The sequence below is a fragment of the Caloenas nicobarica genome, chromosome Z, assembly GCF_036013445.1.
Source record: "Caloenas nicobarica isolate bCalNic1 chromosome Z, bCalNic1.hap1, whole genome shotgun sequence".
Classification (NCBI taxonomy): Eukaryota; Metazoa; Chordata; class Aves; order Columbiformes; family Columbidae; genus Caloenas; species Caloenas nicobarica.
This window is the reverse complement of record NC_088284.1, coordinates 109,853,918-109,880,478: the sequence shown is the minus strand read 5'-3', so window position 1 is coordinate 109,880,478 and position 26,561 is coordinate 109,853,918. Positions and strand designations below refer to the sequence as shown.

Sequence of the window (26,561 nt, the reverse complement as noted above, 5' to 3'; positions counted from 1 at the left end):
TCTACTATATTCCTGATTTTGTCTTCATAAAAAATCCTCTGGAATCAAAAGCTCAGGTTTAAACAAAGCCAAATGTGTTCTTAGACAAGAGAAGGGGACTGTGACGACCGATGTTTTCTGTCTCTAAAGGCACAACATGTCATGCCAAGTTGGTCTGCAGCCGTTCAGCCAGGTTCTCTTCCTAGGTAATAAGACTGTTAGTAATTAAGTAGCCAACATCAGTTAAAAGGTTTTCGTTCCTAAAAGGAACTTGTTAGCATTTCCAACACACAAAATGAACGAGATATTGTTACACTAATGCAGCAAATAATGTCTCCATACATCTATGAAGTGCTACAATAAAAAAAAACACCCACTATCTGAATGGTGATCTGAAAATTGTTTCAATGATTTTGAACGGAAGAGGATTAAGCGAGAAAAACTTCATAGTAGCTAGTTATCTGAAAAACCTGATCTATGGAGACTCATTAACCTGCGCACAGGCTGACCTGCGATGATGCTCTGCAGACGCGCATCCCGCCCCGCACACAGCCCCGCGCTATGAGAAAACCCCTTCTGCAAACCCACCTGCTCCTGCAGAGCAGCTGCCGAGGTACCTTCTAAAGCACTTGGATTCCCCCTCCGCTGCAACAGCAAAATGCAGGATGTGCTCCATATGTAAAACTCAGTTAATTGTAACTGGTTTGCACATTTCCCCGTTTGTGATGCAATTAGGAACACGTTTCTGTTGCTGTTGGTATATCAGTTTAGAACCAAAACTGCTGAAGAATATAATCCTGGATTTAAATTCATGGACACAAGGGCATAAATAACAGCCCTGAACGCTCCGTCTAGACTGAAAAGATTATCGGAATAAACCCATATATGAGTCATTAGATGTGGATCAACCATAAGGTGTGTGGAATCAGTGAAGAGGTGATTACAAAAGATACGACCTGTAGGAACATTTCTCCGATGCTTTCTACAGTCTGAACAACACGCTGTTCAGAAGAAAGGCCACTCAATGCCAACCCTGCCCAGTGCCCGCTTCCATTACAGGAACGCTAGATCGAGCCTTCGAGCACCTTCAGAGAGAATGCTCAGCATCCCAAAGCCGGGCGGCTTGTCCAACGTGAATGCTGGTTCAGAACCCCACCAGTACCTGAGGGAAGGGGTATTGCCACCGGCTTTGTAGAAACTCCAGACTACTACTCACACTTTACACACAAATTACATGAAAAGAGTATTCCAGCTCCTGTTGGGGGAACGAAAAAAAATTCACAGCCCACTGTGGATGTGAATATTTAATGTGAATGTTTAACACATGAATATTTAAGAAACTGACAAGTAGCTTGTGTAGAAGAAACATCTCAAAGACAAATCAAAACCAGACCGAAGTAGGAGATAAAATGTGATTTGGGGAGATTCTCTGAATACATATTAATCTTAGTAACACTGAGAAAGTTTTTTAACAGAGCTGCAAAAACATAACAGAAGATGGAAGTCATAAAAATCAGGATCTGGTTTACGCTGCTAAAAGATCGGTTAAACAGGTCTCGCGTCCTTACACAAAGTCACACAGAAAAGAGCATTTTACAGTCCCAGGCTCAGCTTTAATGCACTGCAGATGTCCCTTAATGTTTTAAGAACAACAGTAAGCAACAAAATCATAATGGATACAAGAAGTTGCTGACTGGAACTTCTGTTACTATTTTCTCAGCTTAAAGACCTTAATAATAGGCCCAGATGTCTAAAAACTATTCTCTAGTTTAATCTCCAATGTATTCCTATAAATTGATATTTGGTAAACAGTAGTAATTGCACAGATTATAACTGGACACTAGAGCTTCTGCTCTTAGACCATCAGGACAAAGTTGTAATCGCCTGCGAAAACTGTGAAATCCTAGGAATTAGAAACAAAGTTAATCCTGAAAATTGAGCCTTTAGCATTACATTTTCATTGCTGAATCCACTGCAATGCTTTTTCCTATTGGGGTTTGTGGCACTGAGAAGCGTAGTCAAGAAATATTGTAATAATAATAACCAATAACTAATAGATTGTGGTTGTTATATGTCCAAATAAAACCTGTATTTAAAGCGGCACACGTCAACACACGGGTACTGACACTTTGCCATGTATGAAGCCAGTTTCTCGTACACAGATACCAGAAGGTGCACTGAGGTACAGCCTGACGGATCCGTGCAAGAGCTGCAGAGCAGGTTATCCCAGCGTGCGTGAGCTGCTGCCAGGGCTGCCGCGCCGAGCGCGACACGCTCCTGCGGCCACAACTCTGCTCCTGGTGCCAGCAGGAGTCCCAGTGCTGCCCCAACGGCACACGCACAACACACCACATTCCTCACAGCCAGGGCAGTCCCAGCACTATCCACGGCCTTTAGATACCATGTCACGCTTAAGTTGGAACTGAGCTTAGAGAACGCCTTACCCTGGTGCATTAATCTAACCTCTTGAGACCTCGAGGGAACTGCACGCCAACCTAAATGTCATGGTCTGCAGTCCGAATTTGCCTTCTACAGTGAAGCACCACAACACAGTATTCAGCCTGATGAGCCTCTGGTTGATCTGAACAAAAGGTGTTGCAAAACTAAACTGTCAGGGTGTGAAGGGAAGATTTCACCGTGCATGCTTATACCCTGCTTTTTCCTTAGCATTCTGTTAATCCACTAATCTCTTCGAAAAAGGAAAGTGAGGAGAAAGACACTATATCTCTACTATACTATGTATATTTGTGAAATACATTATTATCAGCACTAACTAAATATTCCAGATCTCTAGAGCACCTAAAAAATACTATTAACTAGCAATTTTGCTATGATTGTATTTTACCTACAATTTCTGTGGGTCTGAGAGTATACACATATATAGACTTAAAATTGTAACTCGAGGGGTGGTCTTCACTGCGACTCTGAAATGCAAGATTTTAACACTGCAGGGTGACACGTCTGTGTGTTATTGCATAGTAACACATGCAGCACCTATACGTAGCTATCAGGACACACACCTCCTTTCTACTTCAGCAGAAATAACAGTTCTGCTGAGACAGAGATCCCTTAGTAAGAGGTAGATCGCCATGGAATTCCTCTGGCTAAAGCACAACCAGAACACGTGCAAGGATTCATAGTTTATATTTCAATAATCTCTGAACTCCAGTATGCCAGGCCCTGGCATAGGGATGGGGTTGTAGCTGGGCTTGCATCAGTGGGGCAGCACACTGGAATCAATAAAGACCGGGAGGCCCCCCAGGCCCCTAGGGTGAAATCGGTGTACTCGGCTCGCTCCCTGAAGTGCCTGTACACCAATGCGCGCAGCATGGGGAATAAGCAGGAGGAGTTAGAAACCTGCGTTCGGTCAGGAGATTATGATCTGGTGGCAATTACAGAGACATGGTGGGACAGCTCACATGACTGGAATGTGGTCATGGATGGCTATGCCCTTTTCAGGAAAGACAAGCCAGCCAAGCGTGGTGGTGGAGTTGCTCTTTATGTGAGAGAGCAACTGCAATGTATAGAGTACTGTCCAGGTGCGGTTGAGGAGCAAGTTGAGAGTCTGTGGGTGAGAATTAAGGGGCAGGCTGGCAGGGGTGACATTGTTGTGGGAGTCTATTACAGGCCACCAGATCAGGGTGAGGAAGTTGATGAGGCCTTCTACGGGCAGCTGAGCGTGGCCTCACAGTCACAGGCTCTGGTTGTTATGGGGGATTTTAACTACCCTGATGTTTGCTGGAAGGACTACTCAGCCAGCCAGCCTCAGTCTAGGAGGTTCCTCCAGTGCATTGACGATAACTTTCTGATGCAAATGGTGGAGGAGCCGACTAGAAGAGGTGCGCTGCTGGATCTCGTCCTCGCTAACAAGGAGGGTCTGGTCGAAGCAGTAAAGGTGGGGGGCTGCCTTGGTTGCAGTGACCATGAGATGGTGGAGTTCAGGATCTCCTGTGGTGGGAGCAGAATACCGAGCAGAATTGCAACCCTGGACTTCAGCAGGGCCGACTTTGGCCTTTTCAAACAGTTGCTGGAGGAAATCCCGTGGGCAAGGCTGCTTGAGGGTAAAGGCGCCCAAGATAGTTGGTTAACTTTCAGGGACTGCTTCTACCAAGCTCAAGATCAGTGCATCCCGACGCGCAGGAAGTCAAGGAAGGGAGCCAGGAGACCTGCGTGGTTAAACAGGGAACTGCTGGGCAAACTCAAGTGGAAGAGGAGGGTTTACAAATCATGGAAGGAGGGGCTGGCCACTTGGGAAGAATATAAGGCTGTTGTCAGAGGATGTAGGGAGGCAACTAGGAAAGCTAAGGCCTCCTTAGAGTTAAACCTGGCGAGAGGGGTCAAGGACAACAGGAAGAGGTTCTTCAAATACATGGCAGATAAAACTAACACCAGAGGCAATGTAGGCCCACTGATGAACGGGGTGGGTGCCCTGGTGACAGAAGATACAGAGAAGGCAGAATTACTGAATGCCTTCTTTGTCTCTGTCTACTCTGCCGGAGGCTGTCCTGAGGAGCCCCGTACCCCTGAGGCCCCAGAGGAAGGCAGGGCAATGGAGGAGTCTGCCTCAGTTGATGAGGACTGGGTTAGGGAGCAATTAAGCAATCTGGACATCCATAAATCCATGGGTCCAGATGGGATGCACCCGAGGGTGCTGAGGGAGCTGGCTGAAGTCATTGCTGGACCGCTCTCCATCATCTTTGCCAAGTCTTGGGAAACGGGAGAGGTGCCTGAGGACTGGAGGAAAGCAAATATCACTCCGGTCTTCAAAAAGGGCAAGAAGGAGGACCCAGGCAACTATAGACCGGTCAGCCTCACCTCCATCCCTGGGAAAGTGATGGAACACCTTATCCTTGGTGCCATCTTAAGACATATCAAGGATAAGAGGGTCATCAGGGACAGTCAACATGGCTTCACCAAGGGGAAGTCGTGTTTGACCAACCTCATAGCCTTTTATGAAGACGTAACAAGGTGGATTGACGATGGCAGAGCAGTGGATGTGGTCTACCTTGACTTCAGCAAAGCATTTGACACCGTCTCCCACAGCATCCTCACGGCAAAACTGAGGAAGAGTGGACTGGATGATCGGGTAGTGAGGTGGACTGCAAACTGGCTGAAGGAGAGAAGCCAGAGAGTTGTGATCAATGGGGCGGAGTCTGGTTGGAGGCCTGTATCTAGTGGAGTGCCTCAAGGGTCAGTTCTGGGACCAATACTGTTCAATATATTCATCAATGACTTGGATGAGGGAATTGAGTGTACTATCAGCAAGTTTGCTGATGACACCAAGCTGGGAGGAGTGGCTGACACGCCAGAGGGCTGTGCTGCCATCCAGCGAGACCTGGACAGGCTAGAGAGTTGGGCGGGGAAAAATTTAATGAAATATAACAAGGGGAAATGTAGAGTCTTGCATCTGGGCAGGAACAACCCCAGGTTCCAGTACAGGTTGGGGAATGACCTATTAGAGAGCAGTGTAGGGGAAAGAGACCTGGGGGTCCTGGTGGACAGCAGGATGACCATGAGCCAGCACTGTGCCCTTGTGGCCAAGAAGGCCAATGGCATCCTGGGGTGTATTAGAAGGGGGGTGGTTAGTAGGTCCAGAGAGGTTCTCCTTCCCCTCTACTCTGCCCTGGTGAGACCTCATCTGGAATATTGTGTCCAGTTCTGGGCCCCTCAGTTCAAGAAGGACAGGGAACTGCTGGAGAGAGTCCAGCGCAGGGCCACAAAGATGATTAAGGGAGTGGAGCATCTCCCTTATGAGGAAAGGCTGAGGGAGCTGGGTCTCTTTAGCTTGGAGAAGAGGAGACTGAGGGGTGACCTCATTAATGTTTATAAATATATAAAGGGTGGGTGTCACGAGGATGGAGCTAGGCTCTTCTCGGTGACAACCAACAGTAAGACAAGGGGTAATGGGTCCAAGCTGGAACACAAGAGGTTCCACTTAAATGTGAGAAGAAACTTCTTCTCAGTGAGGGTGACAGAACACTGGAACAGGCTGCCCAGGGGGGTTGTGGATTCTCCTTCTCTGGAGACATTCAAAACCCGCCTGGACGCCTTCCTGTGTAACCTCACCTAAGTTTTCCTGCTCTGGCAGGGGGATTGGACTAGATGATCTTTTGAGGTCCCTTCCAATCCCTAACATTCTGTGATTCTGTGATTCTGTGATTCTTTCTGTACCTGTGTCCTTCGATCCTCATTTTCCTACTTCGCATGTCCTTAAATAATCCTCCATCCTGAATCTCAAATTCTTCTCCCTTTTCTTCCTAATCACATTTTTATTGCCATTCTACTGTGCTATATATGCAACAGGGCTGCTCCTGGTAGACAGGTTTTCATTCTGCTCAACCTCAGCCATAAAAATGTTCTATACATCTAGTATTCACACATCTTATATTGAGCAGGCTGTAGTTTAGTTGCAGTTACGGTGGTGTTCTCAAACCATTCAAATCGCACTCTTTTGCTTTAGGATGCCACTTGACTGAATTAGTATTTGAATTTGTTTTCATTTTACTCCCAAATTAATATCACCCATTTTTCCACACATTCAAGATGACGTGGATCAAGCTAGCAAAAAAAACACTATCTTGAAGAAAATATTCAGAATCAAAGCGTTAGCAAAATTCATTGTTTGCCAGAATACTGAAACTTAAAATCTTAATAATTTTCCAAGCGATGCAGCTCCATCATCCCACCTCTTAACTAGCCAGCTGTTCTGCTTTGGCTAATTACCAGAAATCTGCAAAGATATCTTATTCAAACTGTTCTGCTAGTCCAGTTCCAGATGACATCTCCCAACCAATACTCTAGTCTTTATGTGTCTGTTCCATGCCTGCTTTTAAAACTCCCAAGTTTCATTTTCATTCTATCTTCTCTCTTCTGAAAATCCATAGTAGTGGTAGTATAGCCCGGAGATCTAAAGATTGAAATGATGTATAACTTTTAAGATGACGTATTCCTTTAATTGAGCTGGTTGAGAGAGACAGAAAAACTGAAAAGGTAACTCAGGCATTTCATCAGGCCATTAGTAAAGTAACTACAAGTCTACAACACTAACTGGTTTAAGCTCATCAAAAACATCAAGTGGAGATCTCATTCTTTCAGCAGTTGGCACAGCTTCCACTCATGGATTTTCTTTGAACCTTTAGGTTTTACTCCTCAAAATTTCACTACTTAAAGTTTAAAATTTAATTGTTAATTTTAGTGATCTTTACAAACTACCTGTATGTTAGAAATGAAACAACCGTTACATCAGTTGAATCAGGAATATGAATTTCAAAGATGGTCATTAGTATATATAGGGAGGGAGACGGGAGCAAGAACAAGAGATTATATAGACTGCTAAATAATACATTTCTTCCAGGATATTCTGTTTCAATTTACATCCAACCCGCAAAATGTCAGCGGGATAACGTAATACAAAAGTATTTTTTTAAATTATCCTGTAATGGTCCGTTGCACGTCCGTTGCTGGTGCGATTAACGACCCAGACGAGGTGACGCTGCCGCCCCAGGACCCGTCAGCAGCCTGAGGACGGCGCGGCCAGCGCCGCGTCAGTCAGCGCTGGCAGGCATTGCGAACTCCTGCACCTACAACGCCCTTCCAGCGGCAAAGACTAATGACATCAACAAATACCTTTTTACACTCAGATATTTACATAATTCCTGTAGCTTCATAGCCAGCACTTCTGAAAAGGAAAGTCATGAAATTAAGGATCAAAACATGATGGTTATCCATTTAACAGGAGCCATGAAAACAGCCATAGCATCCGTGGCCCCCACACCTCGAGTGCCAACTCCGCGTTACGGTTTCAGGCTCTGGTCTCGCTGAAGCACCAGCTGGAACGAATGTGGCTCTAAACTTTCAGCAACAAATACCAGCACACATCACCAGAGCGTTTGGACTTTAGAGGTATTGATATTTGTCTTCCCAAGACTATGGATGTATTTACTAGCACATTTTATTAACGTGAACACTCTTTATATATGCATTTACTAAGTATTCTACAGTAACATTTGCAAATCTTTATAACTTGCTCAGCTAAAAGGACAGATTTCTCTACCAGTTCCACAGGAAAGGGCCCAGGTCAGTCTTTCCTAGAAGCTGAATGAGACTTGAACTATCCTGAAGTAACGCTTCTGAAACTTCACCGCTCTCTGCTGCTTCTGAATTCTATCTTCTGGTTTTTTTTAAAAAAGACAGATGAAGTTCTTGAAGAGCAACTTAAATTTGTGTTGCGATCAGCAGCAATTCCAAGAAAAGCTAAACACATTTGCACTGAAAATGGCAAAAGTCTTGAGTTTATCTCATGTTTTAAGCAGCAGACCTTATGCTAGAGAAAAAGGTGCCCAAGACAAGAATCAGAAGCTTCTTGAATGGCCTTTTACTATTTTCTAAAAGGTTTTCTCCACTATAGCGATCCAGTATAGGCTGGCCTATCATCTGCTCCATGCCCTGCCCCCAGAATGGAGAAAAAATTTCTACCCAGCTTAGTCTACAGTCTAATAATTCCAGCTCTAGTCTAGACTACACAGATTGCACCCTGACCCAAGATGAGGGCACTTCATCCAGGACTTTTCTTACTCACACAGGAACCAGCCTGTTGACATCTTACAGCACTGAGATCTTTTGAGATTTTTGCAAAACAGCTCCAAGTGGTGTAAGCTCATGATTAAGTCTCATTAATGCTGAATCCAGACAGCACTGCAGACATATCCTATCCCCACTGTTCCTGTCAGCCAGCTATAAAGTTTCCCATGCTCAGCCAAGTTGTTGTGTTTCCCTTCTCACAGAAGTTTCTTGCTTCCCATCGGTTTACACCCCTCTGATTATGCTTCCTCACAAGAATATTTACTTATACATTAGAGATAACAGCAAGACATTCAGTCTCTAAATAAGATTTAATATTCAATTCACCTAATTCTATTAGCAAGTGAGATGCAGGCAAATAGTTTTGACCATCATAAACCGGTCATTAATCAGGTAAGTATAAGCTCGTAATTGAGGAGTGTTAAAAGTCATGCTAACACCATCCTGCCATCACCAGAGGTGTTCACCGAAAGCAGTTCCCATACACCGTCAGGCACTAAACAGCGACAGACAGGAGGAACCTGAGGGTCAGACCGCTCCTGTCTTCTCTAGGGCACCAACTTCACAAGCTACAATCCTTACAAACATTTACAGCTTGTCTGTCTGGGTTTCGATAATTTGTTTGATGCCCCACCAAACTCCCAAAACAACAAACACTTCTGTTAGTCTGACCTCATAGTTCAGAGAAATCGCCTCAGTTTAAATGTGTTAGAAGTGACAGTACAACACACCTACCCTATGATGTTACTTTCATGACAGAGTACTTGTGGTTGCAGCACACTAATTATACCTTTATCCATGTGTGTATCCATGGAAATGAGAGGTGACAGGACAGCTAAAGGTCTTTTCCAACCAAAACAATTCTATGATTCTGTATCTGATATGAAGGGTTAAGAAAGACAAAGTGTCTGCAAGTCTTAACAGAAATCTTGGTTAAAAAAAAAATGCGTTTGCTCCTGAAGTATTAAAATAATAAATCACAACAGACACATGCAAGGCAAATTCTAACTTGAGTGAAGATCACCTTTTTATCTGAAGACTGTATTAGTTTATCGATAAGCTAACTTGTACAATCAAACCCCCTCAAACCCCAAAACTTTTAACCATTAGAAAACAAACAAAATCAAAACCTGTAGCTCAGTTCTTCCTTAGAACACTGAGAGTTGAGCAAGTTAAAATTTTGTGGATTTATATGCAATTGATAGTTTTCCATTTCTTATCCTCCTCAGTCTATGTTTTCTTGTTCAGGATTAATTAAAGCACCTGTCTGGTCAGCTTAAGAACAGGCTGAAACTCAGGAGGCTGGTCCTGTCCCCCACCCACCCGTCCCGTCCTCCCCGTCCTGCCACCAGCCGTGTCTGGTGTGTCCGTGGTGAGAACAGCAGCGTTCTGACGGGACTGAACCACACACGGCCCGCGTCACCGCAAGGCCCAGCGGAGCCGCGCCGGAGAGCCGGGAACGGCACCGCGAGCGGCTCCGCGGCCGCAAGGCTGGAGAGCAGGGGATGGGCGTTAGGGGCTGGTTATGATAGAAATACAAAGACGTATTGCTAATCCGTTGTGCTGCACTGAGCAGATGTGCTTTAGAAAACAATATGATTTAAACTTCTCATTGACATTGTCTTAATGGAAAGAGACAAGTGTCTTGGGCCCAATTCTGCGGCCATTTGGCCACAAAGTTCCCCCTGAAGACAACTGTAACCCCGTATTTCGTGCTTCCACAGGCCCTTCTGCTCTCACTGAGGCACAATTGCTGCCAGTTTTAGTAGGGCAGTGAATGTTGGTTTATAATTTCATGCAGTTTCCACATGAATTACTGCCCTGAAAATCTATTTTTGAGATTTGTTTGGTTTATTTTAAAGATGATCAATACATACTCCCCTAAAACATTTTTCTTTTTCACTGGGAGACTGATACGCCAGAATTTGATTTCTATTTCCAAAATGTGCATGTGTTCAAACTCTATTCAAACACTATTTCAGTTAGAACCACAACATAAAAACACAGAGAAACAAAAAGAAAACATCTGCTGCATCTTGTTACTCTTATTAATACTGTGGAGTAGCTAAAAGAAAGCACTTTTTCTAGGGTAACTGTAACTCATTGCTCTTATTCGTACTATTCTCTTCTTCTCTGTTATTTTTTCTTTATACGTTTTTACATTCATTCACATTCAACTAATGATCACACATAACATTGAGATTATAGTCAATATTGACATCATACATTTATTTGAACATATATTAGGGTTTTTTTACAGGTATTACACCTAGTCTTTAACAAACCCCCCCGTATGTGAGTTTATACTGCCAGTGATTTCTGCATGTCACGAAGTCCCTGGGCATATTCCTGACAGTAGCGTTATTGTAAAACGCAGCTAGAGCATTTATCAAGTCAAAAGTCCTGTTAAATAGTAGTCGCTTCCCCTGTCACTTGTTGCTTCAGTCAGATGCCTCAGGTTATAAGAAATGGCAGATTCCAATAAATCCACCTGGTTGTATCTGGAGTGACATTTAGTAAAAAAAGAATTACTAATTAAAAAAAACCAACAATTTTTTTGTTAATATTCATATGTTTCATGGGTATACACGCATTCAGGGCACAAATCAAGTGAGCCAAAGGCTCTAAGAACCCCTGCAAATATACACAGTTAATACTAAAATGGCAGGATATCAGAAGTTAATAAACGTTAGCATTAATGTTAGACATTAAAACCCGATCCAACCTCCTCTTTGTGTAAATGAAACTGAGGCTTTTAGTATTTACAACATGATATCCATATTCCATCTATCGTAATATTTCTTCTGTCCTCTTAAGTATGGTCCAATTCAGAAAAGCATTTAAGAGTGGGCTTAATTTTAAGTATATACTTTCCTTTTAGCACACAATTAATTGTGATTCCAAATTCAGGGCTTTGTACACAAACCTCATTTGCCATATGGTGTCTTAAATCCACAGTGGACTTTAATTTCTGTATCCCCACGCTGCAGAGCCCACCGGAGCCTGGGGAGAGGCCGGGAGAGCGGGGCTGCCCAGCCTGCAGCACAGCAGCAACAAAACCTCGGGTCTGGAACCCAAGTGAGATCGTAAATTTTCACAGGCACATGCAACTCACAGCAAATAAAACTGGTTTAAACTCGGCTATTGAAAATAGCGGACTTTCTTCCCTTGTGGGATGTCACAAGTCCCTTAGTGCCAGAGTCCAATACTCTCTGACCAGGTTACTTTAGATACTCCACACTAGCAGGGCTTAATGTTTAATATCAAGTTTACTTATTTGAAGATATTTGGCATTCCGTGGGTTTAGCAGAGTGATACAGCCATGTACGGAAATCATAACATAAGCACAATATAGCAAGTGCAATATAGAGCTGGATCACACTACAAACGTGATGCTCATCCCGTCTCTCTATGGTCCACCATCACGATGCTGGGAAGAAATGTGCGAGTCAAAGCCAGCTCAAGCCCGTGGCCCTCTTTGAAGGTCCTTTTATTGGTTATTCCTTTTCCATACTTTATGATGGACTGAGCCACACATATACTTTCCCTGCCTTGTGCTGGTTAGCTCAGGAAAACATTACTATCTACTATTTCAGGAAAGGCAGGCTACACAAGTGTGTTACCCACTGTACATCTAAAGCAAAGGTCACCCTGTACTCCTTTTCATGTTGAGATTGAAGTTCAGCTTTCTTTCCAATAACTGCTGGTCACTCCCTTCATTCTCGCCGATCTCCTCCTATTCTTGATTGTTCATAGGGGATTCTACATAGTCTGAATCAGAACAGCATCATCCACACAGAAGATTAAAATTTGATCAAGAAAGAAACATTAATCTGTTGTTAGATGCTGGAAGGCTCAAAATTCACCAGCCTCTTCAACCTCTAAAGCAGGGCTGTCTACATTTGTACATTTGTCTACTGTACATTTGTACAGTCCTAAAATTACATTCGGCCCTTTGAAGGCCACTGCAAGGCTGATGTGGCCTCCACTGAAAACGAGTTGGACACCCCTGCTTTGAAGTGTTTTCCATTGATAGATGACAACACTCACAAGTATTCACGCCCGAGTATTTGGTTTCACAAGCGTTGATACTAGTTTTTCACTTCAGTCTTTGTGTCATGTGTTTCTCTCGGTAGGCAACGTGAGGGCATTAAGTTAAAACTGGACTTCAGTTATCCTGACAGCTAAGAAATGGAATAAACTACTCAAAAAATCAATTTCTGAATTTAAAATTTTTAGATTAAACACAGTGATTTTGTAATTAAGAACTGTATGAATTGAAAGGAAAGAAGATCAAATCCAAGCATGTTTTCAAGATACAACTCTTTGCAAGCCATAACATGACTTGATCTTAACCACCAGCAATAATTTCTTCTGCTGCACCTAAGCATTTTCCAACCCAACAGTACTTTCCCATCAACTGAATCCAAGTAAGTCAAACTATAACCCTAGTAAACTGTGGATAAATGAGAATTTGATAGTTGTGTTACTACTTGGTTGTGACTTAGGAATTATACACTAATGAAATTATTCGTGAATGCTTACGAAGAAACACAGCAATCCCCATGTGATTTTTTTGACAGAACCATACAGATAATGGCAAAATGCAGCTCAAGATGATAATACATGTATATCCTGAATGCTTTGGGATATGTGATCATGAACTTGCTTGAAGAAAAAAAATAATTATCTGAACCACAAGCATGTATTTTCCTATTATTAACAGACAAAACGAAGGATAACAAATGTTTTTTCTCTTAGAGGACCTTCTATATGAGATCAACCAATAAACCTAATCAAAGCTTCTATAAAAATTGTGCAGATTAATACAGATTAAATGTGACAAGCTGGGAATTCTAGGACACAAAAGACTGACTTTCTAACCTCATAGGCCAGAAGGCTGTTACGAGTTACTGTTCTACTGTATACTAAGGATGGAAGCCAACGCTTATCAATCCCAGGTTTTTTTAGACATACAATTATTATTCTCAGTCTCTCTTCCTGCTTTGCTATAGACTAAAAAAAAAAAAGTAAAAAACTGTAAGAGTTGTGGATTACTGCACTCAGAAATCTGGAAAGATTAAAGTGAAGTCAGTTTGCCAGTGACCTCTATAGTCTTGCGACAAATTTTCAGCTACGTGTTTGCCAATTATTTTATGTTAAGACACAGTCTCCGTCTCCCTCACCACGATTTTGGTACTGGCCCTGTTAGTCCCTGCTGCAGTTGCCATCCAGCTTATGCTGGAACACTGAAGCAATGCTGTGTTTTCACAATACACACAAAAGCCAACATTCAGTCTTAAAGAAAAGACGGCATTTTGTTTATCTCCAGGCCTGGATCTTCCCCCTTCTTTAAATACATCCCACTCGCTAGAGAATTCAAGCAAAAAATCTGTCCCACGGTTCACATTCCCTCCTACTCGTATTCCCAGCGTTCAAGTGTTCCAGTTGTTCTGCACAGGGCATGACCACAAATAAATCCATCAGCCAGAGCTCTGATCACGGGGTACCTAGCACTATTATTCCTGGGATTCTCTGATACTCCGTCAGAGTTGTATCCCTACAATTACATTTACAACTGCTTTGAGTGTACTACTTGTTCCAGAAAAGTAACTGCAAAAATGGTCCTGAAGTGTGAGCTGCTTCTCACATATTCTATAAATTTCCTGTCCTGAGCAACACGCAAGCCATTTTAAGCTAACTGATGAAAATAAGAGGCTTCCTTTACCCATTAAGTATTTCCTGATCTTTTTCTAATTTGATCGTTCATCATACCCACTGCTTCCAGAGGAATATTTTTTCATAGCCAAAATATTTACTTTCTTACAGATTCAGCATTTTAACTCACCAGAAGATTTGGAAAAGATTTGCAACTTTCAGCTGTGTAGAACATCTGCTGCAATGAGCCTTCGACCTAGTCCTATGCAAGCTGCAAAACAACTGAACAAAATCACCTTCGACAACTTGCTGATCAATGTTTATCACTACTGAGGTTTTGCCAAAAGAAGATGGCAGTTTTCCCTACAGGGAAAAACAATGCGTTACAGAGAATTCACAGCTGGGAGTCAAATACAAATTCATCCTGATGGAAATCTCGTATTCTAAGTATGATTATATTTTGGTCACCTGCAATTACCTTTAAAAAAAATAGTTCTGAGAGTGACATACAATGCAAATGTAATGCAGAAGAAAACACCAAATTCCATGTCTTTCATTCACTTTTATTTTGCTGTAGGTCAGACCTGTAGTGTTGAAACCAGAACAGTGAGGGTGGGGAGGAAAATCCACAAAATTCCTCTAAAACAGAGGAAAGCAAGGAAGGAGCAGGCGATAAACTAAAACTGTACTTTCAAGCAAAACTTATCCTAGGCCAATCCCAGCATCACCTTGGGTCATTCGGTGAGTCTGCTGAGGGCTCCTAGCACTCATGTTTATATTTTGACACTGTACCAAGTGCTAGGATGTTCTAACACTGTTGGAGAGGTTTTAACTCCACTTCGATACTTGCAAGGATCTAAGTCCTGGACTTGCAAATACAGTAAGTGATGAGCAGCTGACAGCACCAACGAATGGAAGTCAGTCTGCGGGGAGGAAAGAAACACTTCCCCAAATTGCTCTTTTACCATGTCATCCTTTCTTGTTATATTGTCCTTACACCTGTGTGACAGAGCATAAATAGACAGCATCCTCAGGTTTTCTCAGATATCTTTTTCTGGTAGTGGTTACAGTGCACATAGCGTTACAGTGCACTTGGAAAAGAGCGTGCTTATTTCCTCCTTCTCACCACATTTCCAGGTGTACTATACACCTTCACAGTTTATGGCTCAGAATTCTAGTGAGTTCGTTTATTTGTTTACTGTCCCCAGTTACAGATTCACTTCTTTCAGGGTTGTTTTTGTTAAGAAACTTTCACTGATTTCTCTTCCTGTTTTGTTTTTCAGTATCCCAAACCACTCATTCACTACTTACAGACTTTTTTATTCCCTTAGTTGAAAGGGAAACCTTTCATCACAAAGAGACCAGCAGAAAGAGCCAGCAGTTCCCAGTAGCTGAGCTCTTTTTATTATTTTCTCTACAATTGCAAAGAAAGTTTCAAGACAGCGGCTGAGAGGGACGTTCTCTCAGCCTGGAGGACCCGAGTCCCAAAACGGTGATGGGCTCAGGCTCGGGACAAGACACTGGACTCGCGTCACAGCCCTGTGGCCACAGCAGCCGGCACGTGCGCAGAGCCCACCAGCACAAACCAGCAAGAGTCTGCTCGGCACGAACTGCGTGAACAGAAAAACGATGTGTGCGCAGGTTACTTGCTTTCCAAGCAAAATTATGTATTTATGGCTGTAATAATTCTGTTATTCATGTTTTGTCAAGGTGTAGTAGGGACCTGGACAGATGCCAGAAAAATGCTAACAAGGAAATACATATATGTGTGTTATATACATATTTTCCTAAGTACATAAATATATTCATATCTAAGTACTTTATTATCTCACAAATCCCATTCAAATCCTTTCAGTTACTTATAGGGGTAAATATTACAAGAGTTCAAGACTACTGGTCACACACACACAGCACTTATTATAATGTTCCTGTTTATAGCAGTTGTCTAGATGATAGCACAGATATTGCATTGTACTGAAACCAACAAAAAGGGGTATTCACAGACACAGCTCATTGCCTTTTGTCAGATAGAGCAAAGCAACAGCATAGGAACTATTTATCATTCTGTTGGGGGAAAAAAATCCAAAAATAAATACTGTATTTTGCTACCCTGTTAGTCAGCTGGTTTTTAGCAACCTGATCACGTCCAAGAAATTCTAACTCTTGTAGAAAAGCATGTGATGAAAAAACAAGCAGTTTTACTGTAACATCCAGTACAAAGATCTTAAATAATAAGTACTAGAGCTATTATTCTGCACATTAATTTATTTCAAAGTGCACTGATTATGAAGGACACTAATTCAGCTACCAGATTTCATGGCACATCACCCTGTACAAGTCTAGACGCTCTGCATGCAGCTGGCCCACCAGGAATCTGTTAACCTGACAAAGATACTTACTTTTTTCTATATATTATCAGCTGTGCAGAAGAGATAATCAAGCAGAATCCTGTGCGGCTCGTGTGCTAGAGCTCCTTCTGGTGACATCTGCTCCCAAGGCAGAACCAGGTTCCCACGCTCACCACATCAGCAACACACAACACACTAAACCGTGTACGTTAACAGATTATCTGCTGGTTTAAGGAACAGGCACAAGCATGGGACTGCTTGCTGGAGAACAAACCTCCAAACACCTTTTAAGAACCTTAGTTATTGGTCCTCTTTGAAGAGAGGATCTCCTTAGGCCAAATTCCCTGTCTTGGCAGCTGTCAAGGTTAATCAAAGGCACGTTTCAGGTTCTAGTACAATCAAAGATCTTTGACTTCAACATGACTGATCGAGAGAGCACGCTCAAGGACGGTCACCTGCTGCAGCTCTCTTCAGCACCACCTGAGGGAAAGGATGATTTCACTTATGTGGATCGAGGTTGGACATGTGCAAATGTTGCTGTTTGGCCTTCCCTTAGAACGAACAGTCAGAAGCATCTCATCCCTGCATGTAAATATTCCCCATAATTTGTATGGGCATGTGGACAGCACTGAATTCGTACATCAGCAGTAGGCTCTATGGGATTATCGCGCAAGTTAGGGAGATTTCCTCCTGGCTACTTCTATTTATGGGCGCTTATAGCAGCCCAGCTGCTGCAAAGGACAACAGTGAACTACAGAGGCTGAAATTCCAGTATCATAAAAGCCTGGTACCAACAAACTCAGACTGAACAATATGGAGGTGAAAAAAGCAAAATCATTAAGACAAAGTTTAAGTTGCACAGGACATTTGTCTGCAATTATACTTTGTTACTGTTGGGATCTGTTCCCTAAGAAAACTTAGATATCCAAGACATCCATCTAACTCTAATGGCTGTCAGACATTTATTTCCTGTCACTCTAGCAAAAGTAACACACAGGTCTACAATAAACATATTTTTTCCAAGTAATTACTTTTCAGGCTTGTCACTGCTTCCCCACCACCCTCATGGAGTTGACGTCCCCTGCCCCTCACCACCCGAATGAGACCCCATTAGCTCATCAAGTCAGCACAGTCCAATGAGTTCTATGAACTAGACTTCCTATCTTGGCTACCATTTTCTCTACCCAGGAGGAAAGGAGGAATGAATTTTTAAGCAATTAATACTGACCCAGGGCCAAATGCTGTCTGCTGTGTCTGAACTTGGACAGGAGCTGCTACAAACACTGCAAAAGGTAAGAGGGACAGAGGTACGCCACCCAAACACTGCTTTTTGCAGGGCCTTCTGGCTCCCAAACTTCCTGAGATTCGACCACCTCTGAAAAAAGTGACCATAGAAAATGAAGTTGGAAGGAGCTTTGAAAGGTTGTTCTGTTTGTCTTCTCCCAGGATTTTCTTGTGTACCACTTCACTGTTTCCTTAACCTAGGACTGAAAAACCTTCAAAGTCCCAAAGGAACTCGGATGTCCATTTATGTTATCCTGCTAGATGCTCCCGTATTATTGTATTAGGCTAATAGTCACTAAAGAGACAGCGTTTCCTTTACACAATACCCAGATGCTAGGGAAAATTACATACTCTCAATGGCAGATTTTGTGAATCTGACTGCCCTTGAGGAAAAATAAATAGTAAAAACAGTTAAGCAACTGTAAATATGACATTGCCTTTGCACTACAGGTGTGAATGCACAGCAAACAAGTTTTTTTCATGTGCAAGTGAAGATCAGTTACTGAATGTACTAAATCACCTCCATGTTTGTTTTTGTTTGGTTTAACTATAACACTGATTTTTCTTCTGACCAGGTAGTTATGGCTACCTTGCTTTATTTTTGCTTATCATGGTATGGTACTATCACGTTTTTACAGATAATAGTATCAACTAATTAGTCTGTGCAGAAGGAGATATTTATGACTTTAACATAAGGATGCAGCGTAGAAAAATACAGGCCCGGTATGACGGGGGAGACCTTGTGAAGTCGAGACAGAAGACGGGATGGTAATACCGTGTACAGAACGGGAAAATGAACGATGGGCACAGGCTTAGCACAGGCTACGTACAGCTCACAATGGACAGCTAAGAAACACAGTGCTGGAGCTGGAAAACACCAGTTTCAGGGACAACAAAACAGAAAAAAAGAGCAAATATTTAACATAAGTAAAACCGACCACATATAGTAAGTTTGGATATCATTTGAAATTGTAGGCCAATGAAGGGCAAGGTATCAAAGTATGTCAGCAAATATATTAAAAGGTCCCAAAGCGGATCCTAGAGTGAGGAAGAAAAAACCACTGACATGATATTCCTCGTGGCACGGGACTCCAGATGCCGGCAGCTCACAGCACTACACACCCCAGCCCACTCCAGCCTGAGGACCTGGAGCAGTGAGCTCGGATGAAGGATGAAGGACGAACCTCCATCGCTGCTCCATGTCCCAGCGCCGGTGGCTTCAGTCTGGTGCTGGGGGAGTGTGGGGGTGTCACTGCGAGTAGCACATGGAAGGATGAACCTTCCAACATGAGCAAAGAGGAAGAGGGGACAGAAACCAAGAAGCATTAATATAACAATTTTAATTCTATTTAACTGTAACAATTATTGAGAGTTGTTTAAAACTGTATCAATCAGATCAAAATCATTGAAAGCGAGAGAAGCACAGAAAGAGACGGAACACCTGAGGATATTTAACTGCAAGCACACCAGAACATTAACATGTCAAATAGGTAAGTGAAAAGTACCAAGTCTCACTTTCACGCAACCATTAGTGTCTCTGCATTTGATATAAAGGGGCTTTTTTGACTTCTTTTTATCAAGTCGAGTTGTGAAAACAAATGCTTTGTGACAAATGCACAAAATGCTGATTAATCCAAAAAGGATCCACTTTTATTGTTGGACAGTCACATTGAGAAGAAAAAATGACATGGAGACAGACCACAGAACATCAAGGAACAGCAAGAGCAGGACTGGTCCCCCAGGGAAGGCAGGTCTGAGACCCAGGACACCCGCACCACGGACTGTGCAGCCACCGCACCCCGCAGCCCACGGGCGGAACCACGGCAGCGACAGCGACAGCTCCCGCAGACAGCGGCCACCAGGCCAGAGTCACGGGCCCGGGACTCCATGCAGCACTTCAGACAGCGCTGGGACAGACGCCCCTCGGACTGAGCTCCAACAGGAACCAGAGGCGCCGGCTCGAGCTCAGGTGGAGCCCTTGGTCAGGGGATGTGGGCGGAAGCCTCAGGTGAGACCGATCAGGTCAACGACGACCTATTCATGTTCTTGACACCCTGATGCACGGAAATATCAACAGATGCCTAAACAGAAGGATTCACTGGCTCTGACAAAACTACCAAGTTATGGTAAATGTACTAATTCTAACTCCGCAACAGTTACGCTTCATACTTCTGTGCAATGTCTCTTTTTTTCAGAGCACGTAGCCCAGGGAAATAAACACTAAAGGCATTAAAAATTCCATACCCACATGTAAAGCCTTGCTTTGACAACACAAGGAGTCCCACTAAAAGCAGTGGGTTTGAGCTTTATCTCCTCCTGCGTGACAACTCCATTACACACCCACACTTGCCTGGAGTTTGTGTCATGTAGAAACGGCTCCAATCCATCTGACAGAGAACTGTGGAGTTAATTTCATTACATCACTGTTAAATTGTACAGTAGCAGAGAGAATATCCATCCCCTCAACTGCATACTAATATCCTGCTTGTTAAAAGACATAACAAAGTTTATGTATTCATAAAGAAGCCTAGCTTATTAAAATATTTCTTTCTGGGTAATGCTCAGTGACCGTCATACCACTCAGCAATAAATAATCAACTAATAACAGTTAAGTCAATCTCCTTACTCAAAGGTGTTCTGACCGTGTCACCCTTGTCCACAGCAGAGCAACACTTGCCTCCCAAGAACAGCTCAGCTTCAGTTAATACACTGGAAGAGGTACAGTACTCGAGCTCTAAAGGATGACCAGTCAGAGCCTGGACGCTTTCACATACTCTAGAATCTTAATTGGACTGGAAACTGTAGTAATTAATTTGGCTCGAGAAAAACTAAGTACTAAATCACTAGATGAGCAATTTATATTGACTAAATCCTACTGGTTTTACTGCCTGTACACTTACTGACCTGTTTCTGGTATGCAGCACTTGTCATATTTTAAGATACACTGAATTCAACTCAGCTACTTGTATTAATAAAGTAAGGACTTATTGTTGTATCAAAGGAGACGTCTATAAATTTAACTGAGCTATTGCTTGCATCTCATTAATAATCTCTTGAAGGCCTCTTGTGAAAAAAGGATACACCTAGCTCTGTAAATCTGAATCATCCCACAAAAGCCTCCATGACAATCCAAATGAGGGAAAGAAGTTTAAACTGTTTTTGAGATCAGCACAATGTAGGAATCTCATGAAGGTATCACTGTCACTGAAGTACCAAAGAACAGACGCTTCCAAAATACCACAATGCATAAAAAACTAAGAATGCCCAGTTCTTTGTAATCAGGGTTTTACCATAATACGAAATAAACCACACTGCTGTTCAGAAAGTCTCTATTCTATGTGCTAAATACTCAACATTTTAAAAGACCATTTATAGTCACCACAGTGCAATAAAAATAGTACATGTATTTAATAGTGTCTAGATACATACTTATATCATATCCTATTGCAGCCAATAATGTGCATTTGAAGTCTTCAAAGTACAGATTATGAAAACGTGTATTTAAAGAGTCCTGAAATGCATATTTACATAATTTACTGTAATTTATCTAGAAAGCTATTGCAAACCTTTGTGTTCACTCTCACACAGTTCTATAGGGATCTTTATTTTTTTCCTCTAATATTGTCCAGTTTATTATTATCCTCTAATCAGTCCTGTTCTTCCTTAAGTTTTGGGGCACAACTTTGTATTGACGTCTTTAGAGATAAATTTGAGTTAAAATCTTGTCATTACAAAAAGGTAAAATGAAACTAATTTGTTCTGCATTTCTAATTCTTTCTTGATACCATACTGATTGTTCAGTGAATTATGATATATCCTTTGTCTTATCTATTCCAAGAAAACAAATTCATTATAAGAACATTCAACATGACCATGAACTTCCTGACAAGTAACAAACATGTCACACAGCTCAGAGGATGCAGACACATCTCCACATTAGGCACCAGATGTAGAGCCCAGTTTTGCTCTGGGAAGAAATGTTCCTCATTCTTTGAGACATTAGAAATCTAGCTCACATACACCAAGTGTGATGGTCTTATTTGTGTCCCCCAGTGCATTCACTTTATGAAGTCAAGAAAGAAACAGCAGCCACATAAATGGCCTAAAACCACTTGGTCACTTTCACCTCAATCAAAGTACATACTGGTATCTAGATGTTTTTCAACAAGTAAGTATTGTGTTTATTAAACCTACTTTTCAATAAATCTACAATGCAACTGCAAAAACCTTCTGTGTGTTTTGTTTATACTTTCCAATAACTTAGGATTCCATCATCAACTTCCATTAAATCTGCTACAAAAGTGGGTATGTGCTAAGATAATTCTACGTTTTGTGAAAAATCAGCAGGAGACCAAGAAAGACGACCCTGTACAGGCCCTGAGGCATGAAAGGTTAAGCAAACACTGTATTAGACTGCAGAGAATCAAAGACAGGGGTAGGGGAAGTTACTGCCTAAATGTCCCCCAAATCTTGATTGACTTAGACAACAAAGTCCCACTGTCTGTGTCATTGATGAAGATACCAAATAGCATTAGTCCCAATACAGACACCACTTGTTACTGGTTTCCACTCGGGTACTGAGCCGTTGGCTGTAACTCTAGGGACAATGTTGTAGAGGACGTGACCAAAGGACCAGGCAACAGACGAAGCAGCGCACTAAAAGTTCTCGCTCAGAGGCCTGTCTGCAGTAATAAACAACAGGAAGCACACTACAAAGTGCTGCTTTTAAAATACTCTGTTTTTCTCCTCAGATACCTGAATTTATTCCACGGTTAATTATCAAAAACTACAATGTCAGCAAAATCAGTCATTGCTGAAGCTCCATACCCAGGTTCAGCAGATATGCCCAAAGAGTAAATGCTTTATCCCACCTAAAACATGCACTGCAAAGCCTAGATAAAAGTGGACCAAGTTTGTGTCAGAGGAAGAAAGGTTTAAGCCATCCGAGTTTCATCTACTTCTAATACTTCTGAGTATATTCGCACGTGAAAAAAAGTGTTAAATCAAGTTTCAGCTTTCATATAAATGTACCCCACTGGTATGACATTTGAACCTCAAAAGGTGAAACAAATTACAAAACATGATACACAAGGATTTACCAGCAGGAGCTCAGGAGGCTTTATCTGCGCAGCGTCACAGCCAACATCTTCCATGACATATGACGCTGCTATGGCTAAAGAGTCATTTTCCTTAGGCCAAGCGTGTCCTTCCTGCATGGTACATGTGTCACTGGATGGAATTCAGAAAGGGAAAAGCAGGCCATGCTACAAGAAATAACGTATCTTGACAGAAAGTTTCACAGATCATCAAAAGCTCTTCCACAGGAAATACAAGAACCTCCCCACTTGGGAAAATAAACAAACAGATTATTTTTAGTAAAGAAATTGACACAATCACTTCACATCAGTAACTAGGAATCTCAACCATAGACTCAAGTTTTGGTTGCACCCACTACTGGCAGAAGAAATCATAGGAAAGTAGCTCTTCCTAGAGGGGATCTAAACATGCAGATATAAAAAGTCAGCTAGCTAAATTTGAGTTGAAAATAATAAAACTTGGTACTTCATATACTTAGTCTTAATAATGTTTCTTACAACAGTGATAAAAGCTTTCTTGAAAGACATTATCATCATCCATTTGGACTTCAGTGATTTGTAAGCCGACAATTGAACCACAGTTCACCCCATAGGAAAGTGCTTATGGTACCATCACTGTTAAGAGCCTGATTCTGCAATGAGGTCAAAAATAATTTCACCATTGATTTCAACAGCCACACGACAGCCCTTAACACTGCAGTTACATGAAAGGAAATACTACTTTGGCTAAAAAAAAAAAAACAAACCACTCACAACCTCAAAAATCAGCTGTAATGAGAAAGGGAAATAATGAGTCATTTGCCTCCTTAGCTTCAGTCACAACCTTCCTGTTGGGAAAGAACTTTGGTTTTTCTCATTTGGAAGTCCCCTGCTAGAGGGAGAGGCCTCAATAAAATCAATGTCATTGCTCTTGACAAAATCTTCATATTTAACCCATTTTGAGGAAAAAATTGATGCAATTCCTGGAGCCACCTTACAGCTGTTCCAATGAAGACTAAACTTAAGAAACCACTAAGAAGCTCGTTTCCGAAGATGAATTTACGATCCTTCTCACACATGCGGACAGGTAACAAGGTAAAACTGGGAGAGCTTAAGAACAGGCCTCAAAATGCCTATGGAAGTAAACACACTGATGACATGAAACAGCTAAAATAACAAAAACTGTAGTCAGAATAATTCTTCCGAACAAGTTGACTACAAACACACTGCCCTCCTTCCTCAAGTTGAATAACTAAAGGATCCCCCTCTCTTACCCGAGTAACATGCTTTGAAAAATTAACTTAAAAAATGATTGTATTATGACAATAAAACACTCTGTACTTCGTGTCACAACTTTCTTACCAGAGTGTTTTCGCTTACAAATGGCAAGTGAGGAAACATACACAGCACTTACTGAGCTCTATTCAAAAGGTATTTTCCCTTCCTGAACACTGTACTCCTTCTTTCAGAAGAACATTTCCACGCCTGTCTTTCCACCATCAGTGCTGAATATCTATGGTCCCAGGCCCATTCCCTCTGCAGTGGCCTGCAAGACCATTTGAATTCCACAGGAGTAGGAAAAGGTTCTCTCAGAAGTTAAATAACTGCAGACTCACCCATTTAGATTTCACCTGTGAAGCACTGATTTCTTTCTGGCTTGTCTTTCTGGCTTCTAGCCTCCCTAAAGGCTTTTTTCTTTTTCGGGAAGAAGTCAAGCTGCGATTTTTCCTTTAGCCAGATCAAGGCTCAGACCACAGAGGTGAATTATAAAACAGTTTTCCGAGCCGTAAACATGTCACACAGCACGCCCGCGATGTCGAGGCAAAGGCTACTTCCCAAGCCGGTCCTGGCCATCCGTGTAACTCAGCCAATTACAGGCAGCCTCCGGGACCGACAGAAAAGCAGCCTTGTTTCCAAGGGGGTTTGCTCGTTCTGCAGATTTGTTTTGCATGGAAATCTCGCGCACACTGAAGAGGAAATCGGTTTTGTAGCGACACCTTCAAACAGGCTAAGAAGCTTTGCAAACCCCGTGTCCTCTGTCGCAAATACATGAGCTTCCGAGGAGCAATTAAAGCAGAGCTGGAGCACCCAGATGAAGTTCTGCCCCCGGTGACCTTCCCGCTCAGCGCGGAACCGGCTGCGCCCACGGAGCCGCCGCTCCCTGCGCCCCAAGGTCGGCGCCCCCGGCCCGCGGGTGCGCAGCCCCCGCCCCGCACACCGCACAACGGCCGCCGCGGCCTGGCTGCCCGGCCCGCCCGCCGCCGCGCACCCGCCGCCGGCCTGCCCGCCCGGCCCCGCCGCACCCGACACCGCGGCCGCAACGCACCTGCTGCCGGAGAGCGGGGAGCCGAGGGGGCTCTCGCCCTGCCCGCCCCCATCTCGCCTCTGCGCAGAGCGGCTCCCAGCCCGGCCGTCCCGCCTCCTCGGGCCGGCCGAGCCGCAGCGCGGGCAGAGCAGCGCCCGAGCCCGGGGATCCTCCGCTCGGGGCCCTGCGCCCAGCCCGGCCCCAGCAGCGCCGAGACAAACAAACTCTGGCTGCCGCTGCACGCTGGATGCGCAATGTAAACAGGCCGGAGGGCGGCACAGGGCCGGCTGCCTCCGCCCGCCAGCACCGGGCCCGCCCCGCCTTGCCCCCGCGCCGGGCGCTCACCGTAGAGAGACGCGGCGGCTTCTCCCTTCCTCGCCATGGTCTCCCGGTGCCCCCCGCACCGGCGCAGCCCGGGCCCGGCGCCTCCGCCCGCCGCTCAGCGCGCTCTTTGTTGCCGTGCAGGCATGAGAGGCGGCAGCGCCCGGGCAGCCTCCGCTCCGCACCGAGCAGCGCCCGCGCCCCGCGCTGACCCTCCCGTCCCGCCGCTCCGCGACCGACGCCTGCGCCGAGCCCGCGGGGGCGGTGCCCGAGCCGCGCGGGGGGGCCGCGGGCAGGGGGCGCGGGGCGGACGGACGGGCCGCGGCTGCCCCGCAGCCCCTTTCGCTGCCCCGCGCCCCCGCCGCTGCCCCGCAGCTGCCCCGCAGCCCCGCCGCTGCCCCGCGCCCCCGCCGCTGCCCCGCAGCTGCCCCGCAGCCCCGCCGCTGCCCTCGGCGGGACGCGCCGCGCCAACTTCGCCTGGGCTCGGCTCCCGGCGACAACTTTGGCGGCCGGTGGCAGCGCCCGCCGTACCTGGTGCGGCCCGCGGCGGGGGGATCTCCATCCATCCCCCGCCGAGAGCGCTGCCCGTTCCCCGAAACGCGGCCGCCGCAGCCGGACGGGCCCGGGGCGGTTGTGCCGCTGCCGGGGAAGCGCGTCCCGCTCCGGGCCCGAGCGCGCAGGTGCCGCCGCTGCCGAGCAGCCGGTCGGAGCCGCTCCCGCCCCGCGGAGCTGTCCGGGCCCCCGTGCTGAGCCTCCGCACAGGTGTGAGCTCACGGGGCTGCCGAGAGCCGGAGGGACCCGCAGTGCTCACAGGCAGCCGGGCCGTCTGTCTCCTCCCCACCGGGGGGAATTGTAACGCTTTAGTTTTGGTTCTGGGTGGGGGCGTTTTCATGAGTCAGTCAAAGAACAGGTCTAGTCCTGACAAAATTGGGTTGCTGGGCGTAAACCTTCCTTCAGTTGTCATCAACCTCCCTTTGTTTTACCTGAATGAGGCAATGGCCACTTCAAGAG

The 26,561-nt window shown here is 44.3% G+C and overlaps 1 protein-coding gene across 2 annotated transcripts in view; it reads right to left on the bottom strand.

Moving 5' to 3' along the window:
* Positions 1–25,700, bottom strand: part of SLC44A5 (solute carrier family 44 member 5) — an 84,655-nt gene extending 58,955 nt beyond the window's left edge. Inside the window, exon 1 of one of the 2 annotated variants that reach the window (XM_065657118.1) lies at positions 25,575–25,700. In XM_065657118.1, coding sequence (XP_065513190.1) covers positions 25,575–25,611 — 37 coding nt within the window. In that variant the 5' untranslated portion in view covers positions 25,612–25,700. Of the gene's footprint in view, positions 1–25,250; positions 25,334–25,574 lie in introns of those variants that run through there. The other variant, XM_065657117.1, reaches the window with a different exon arrangement.
* Positions 25,701–26,561: the final 861 nt, after the last annotated feature.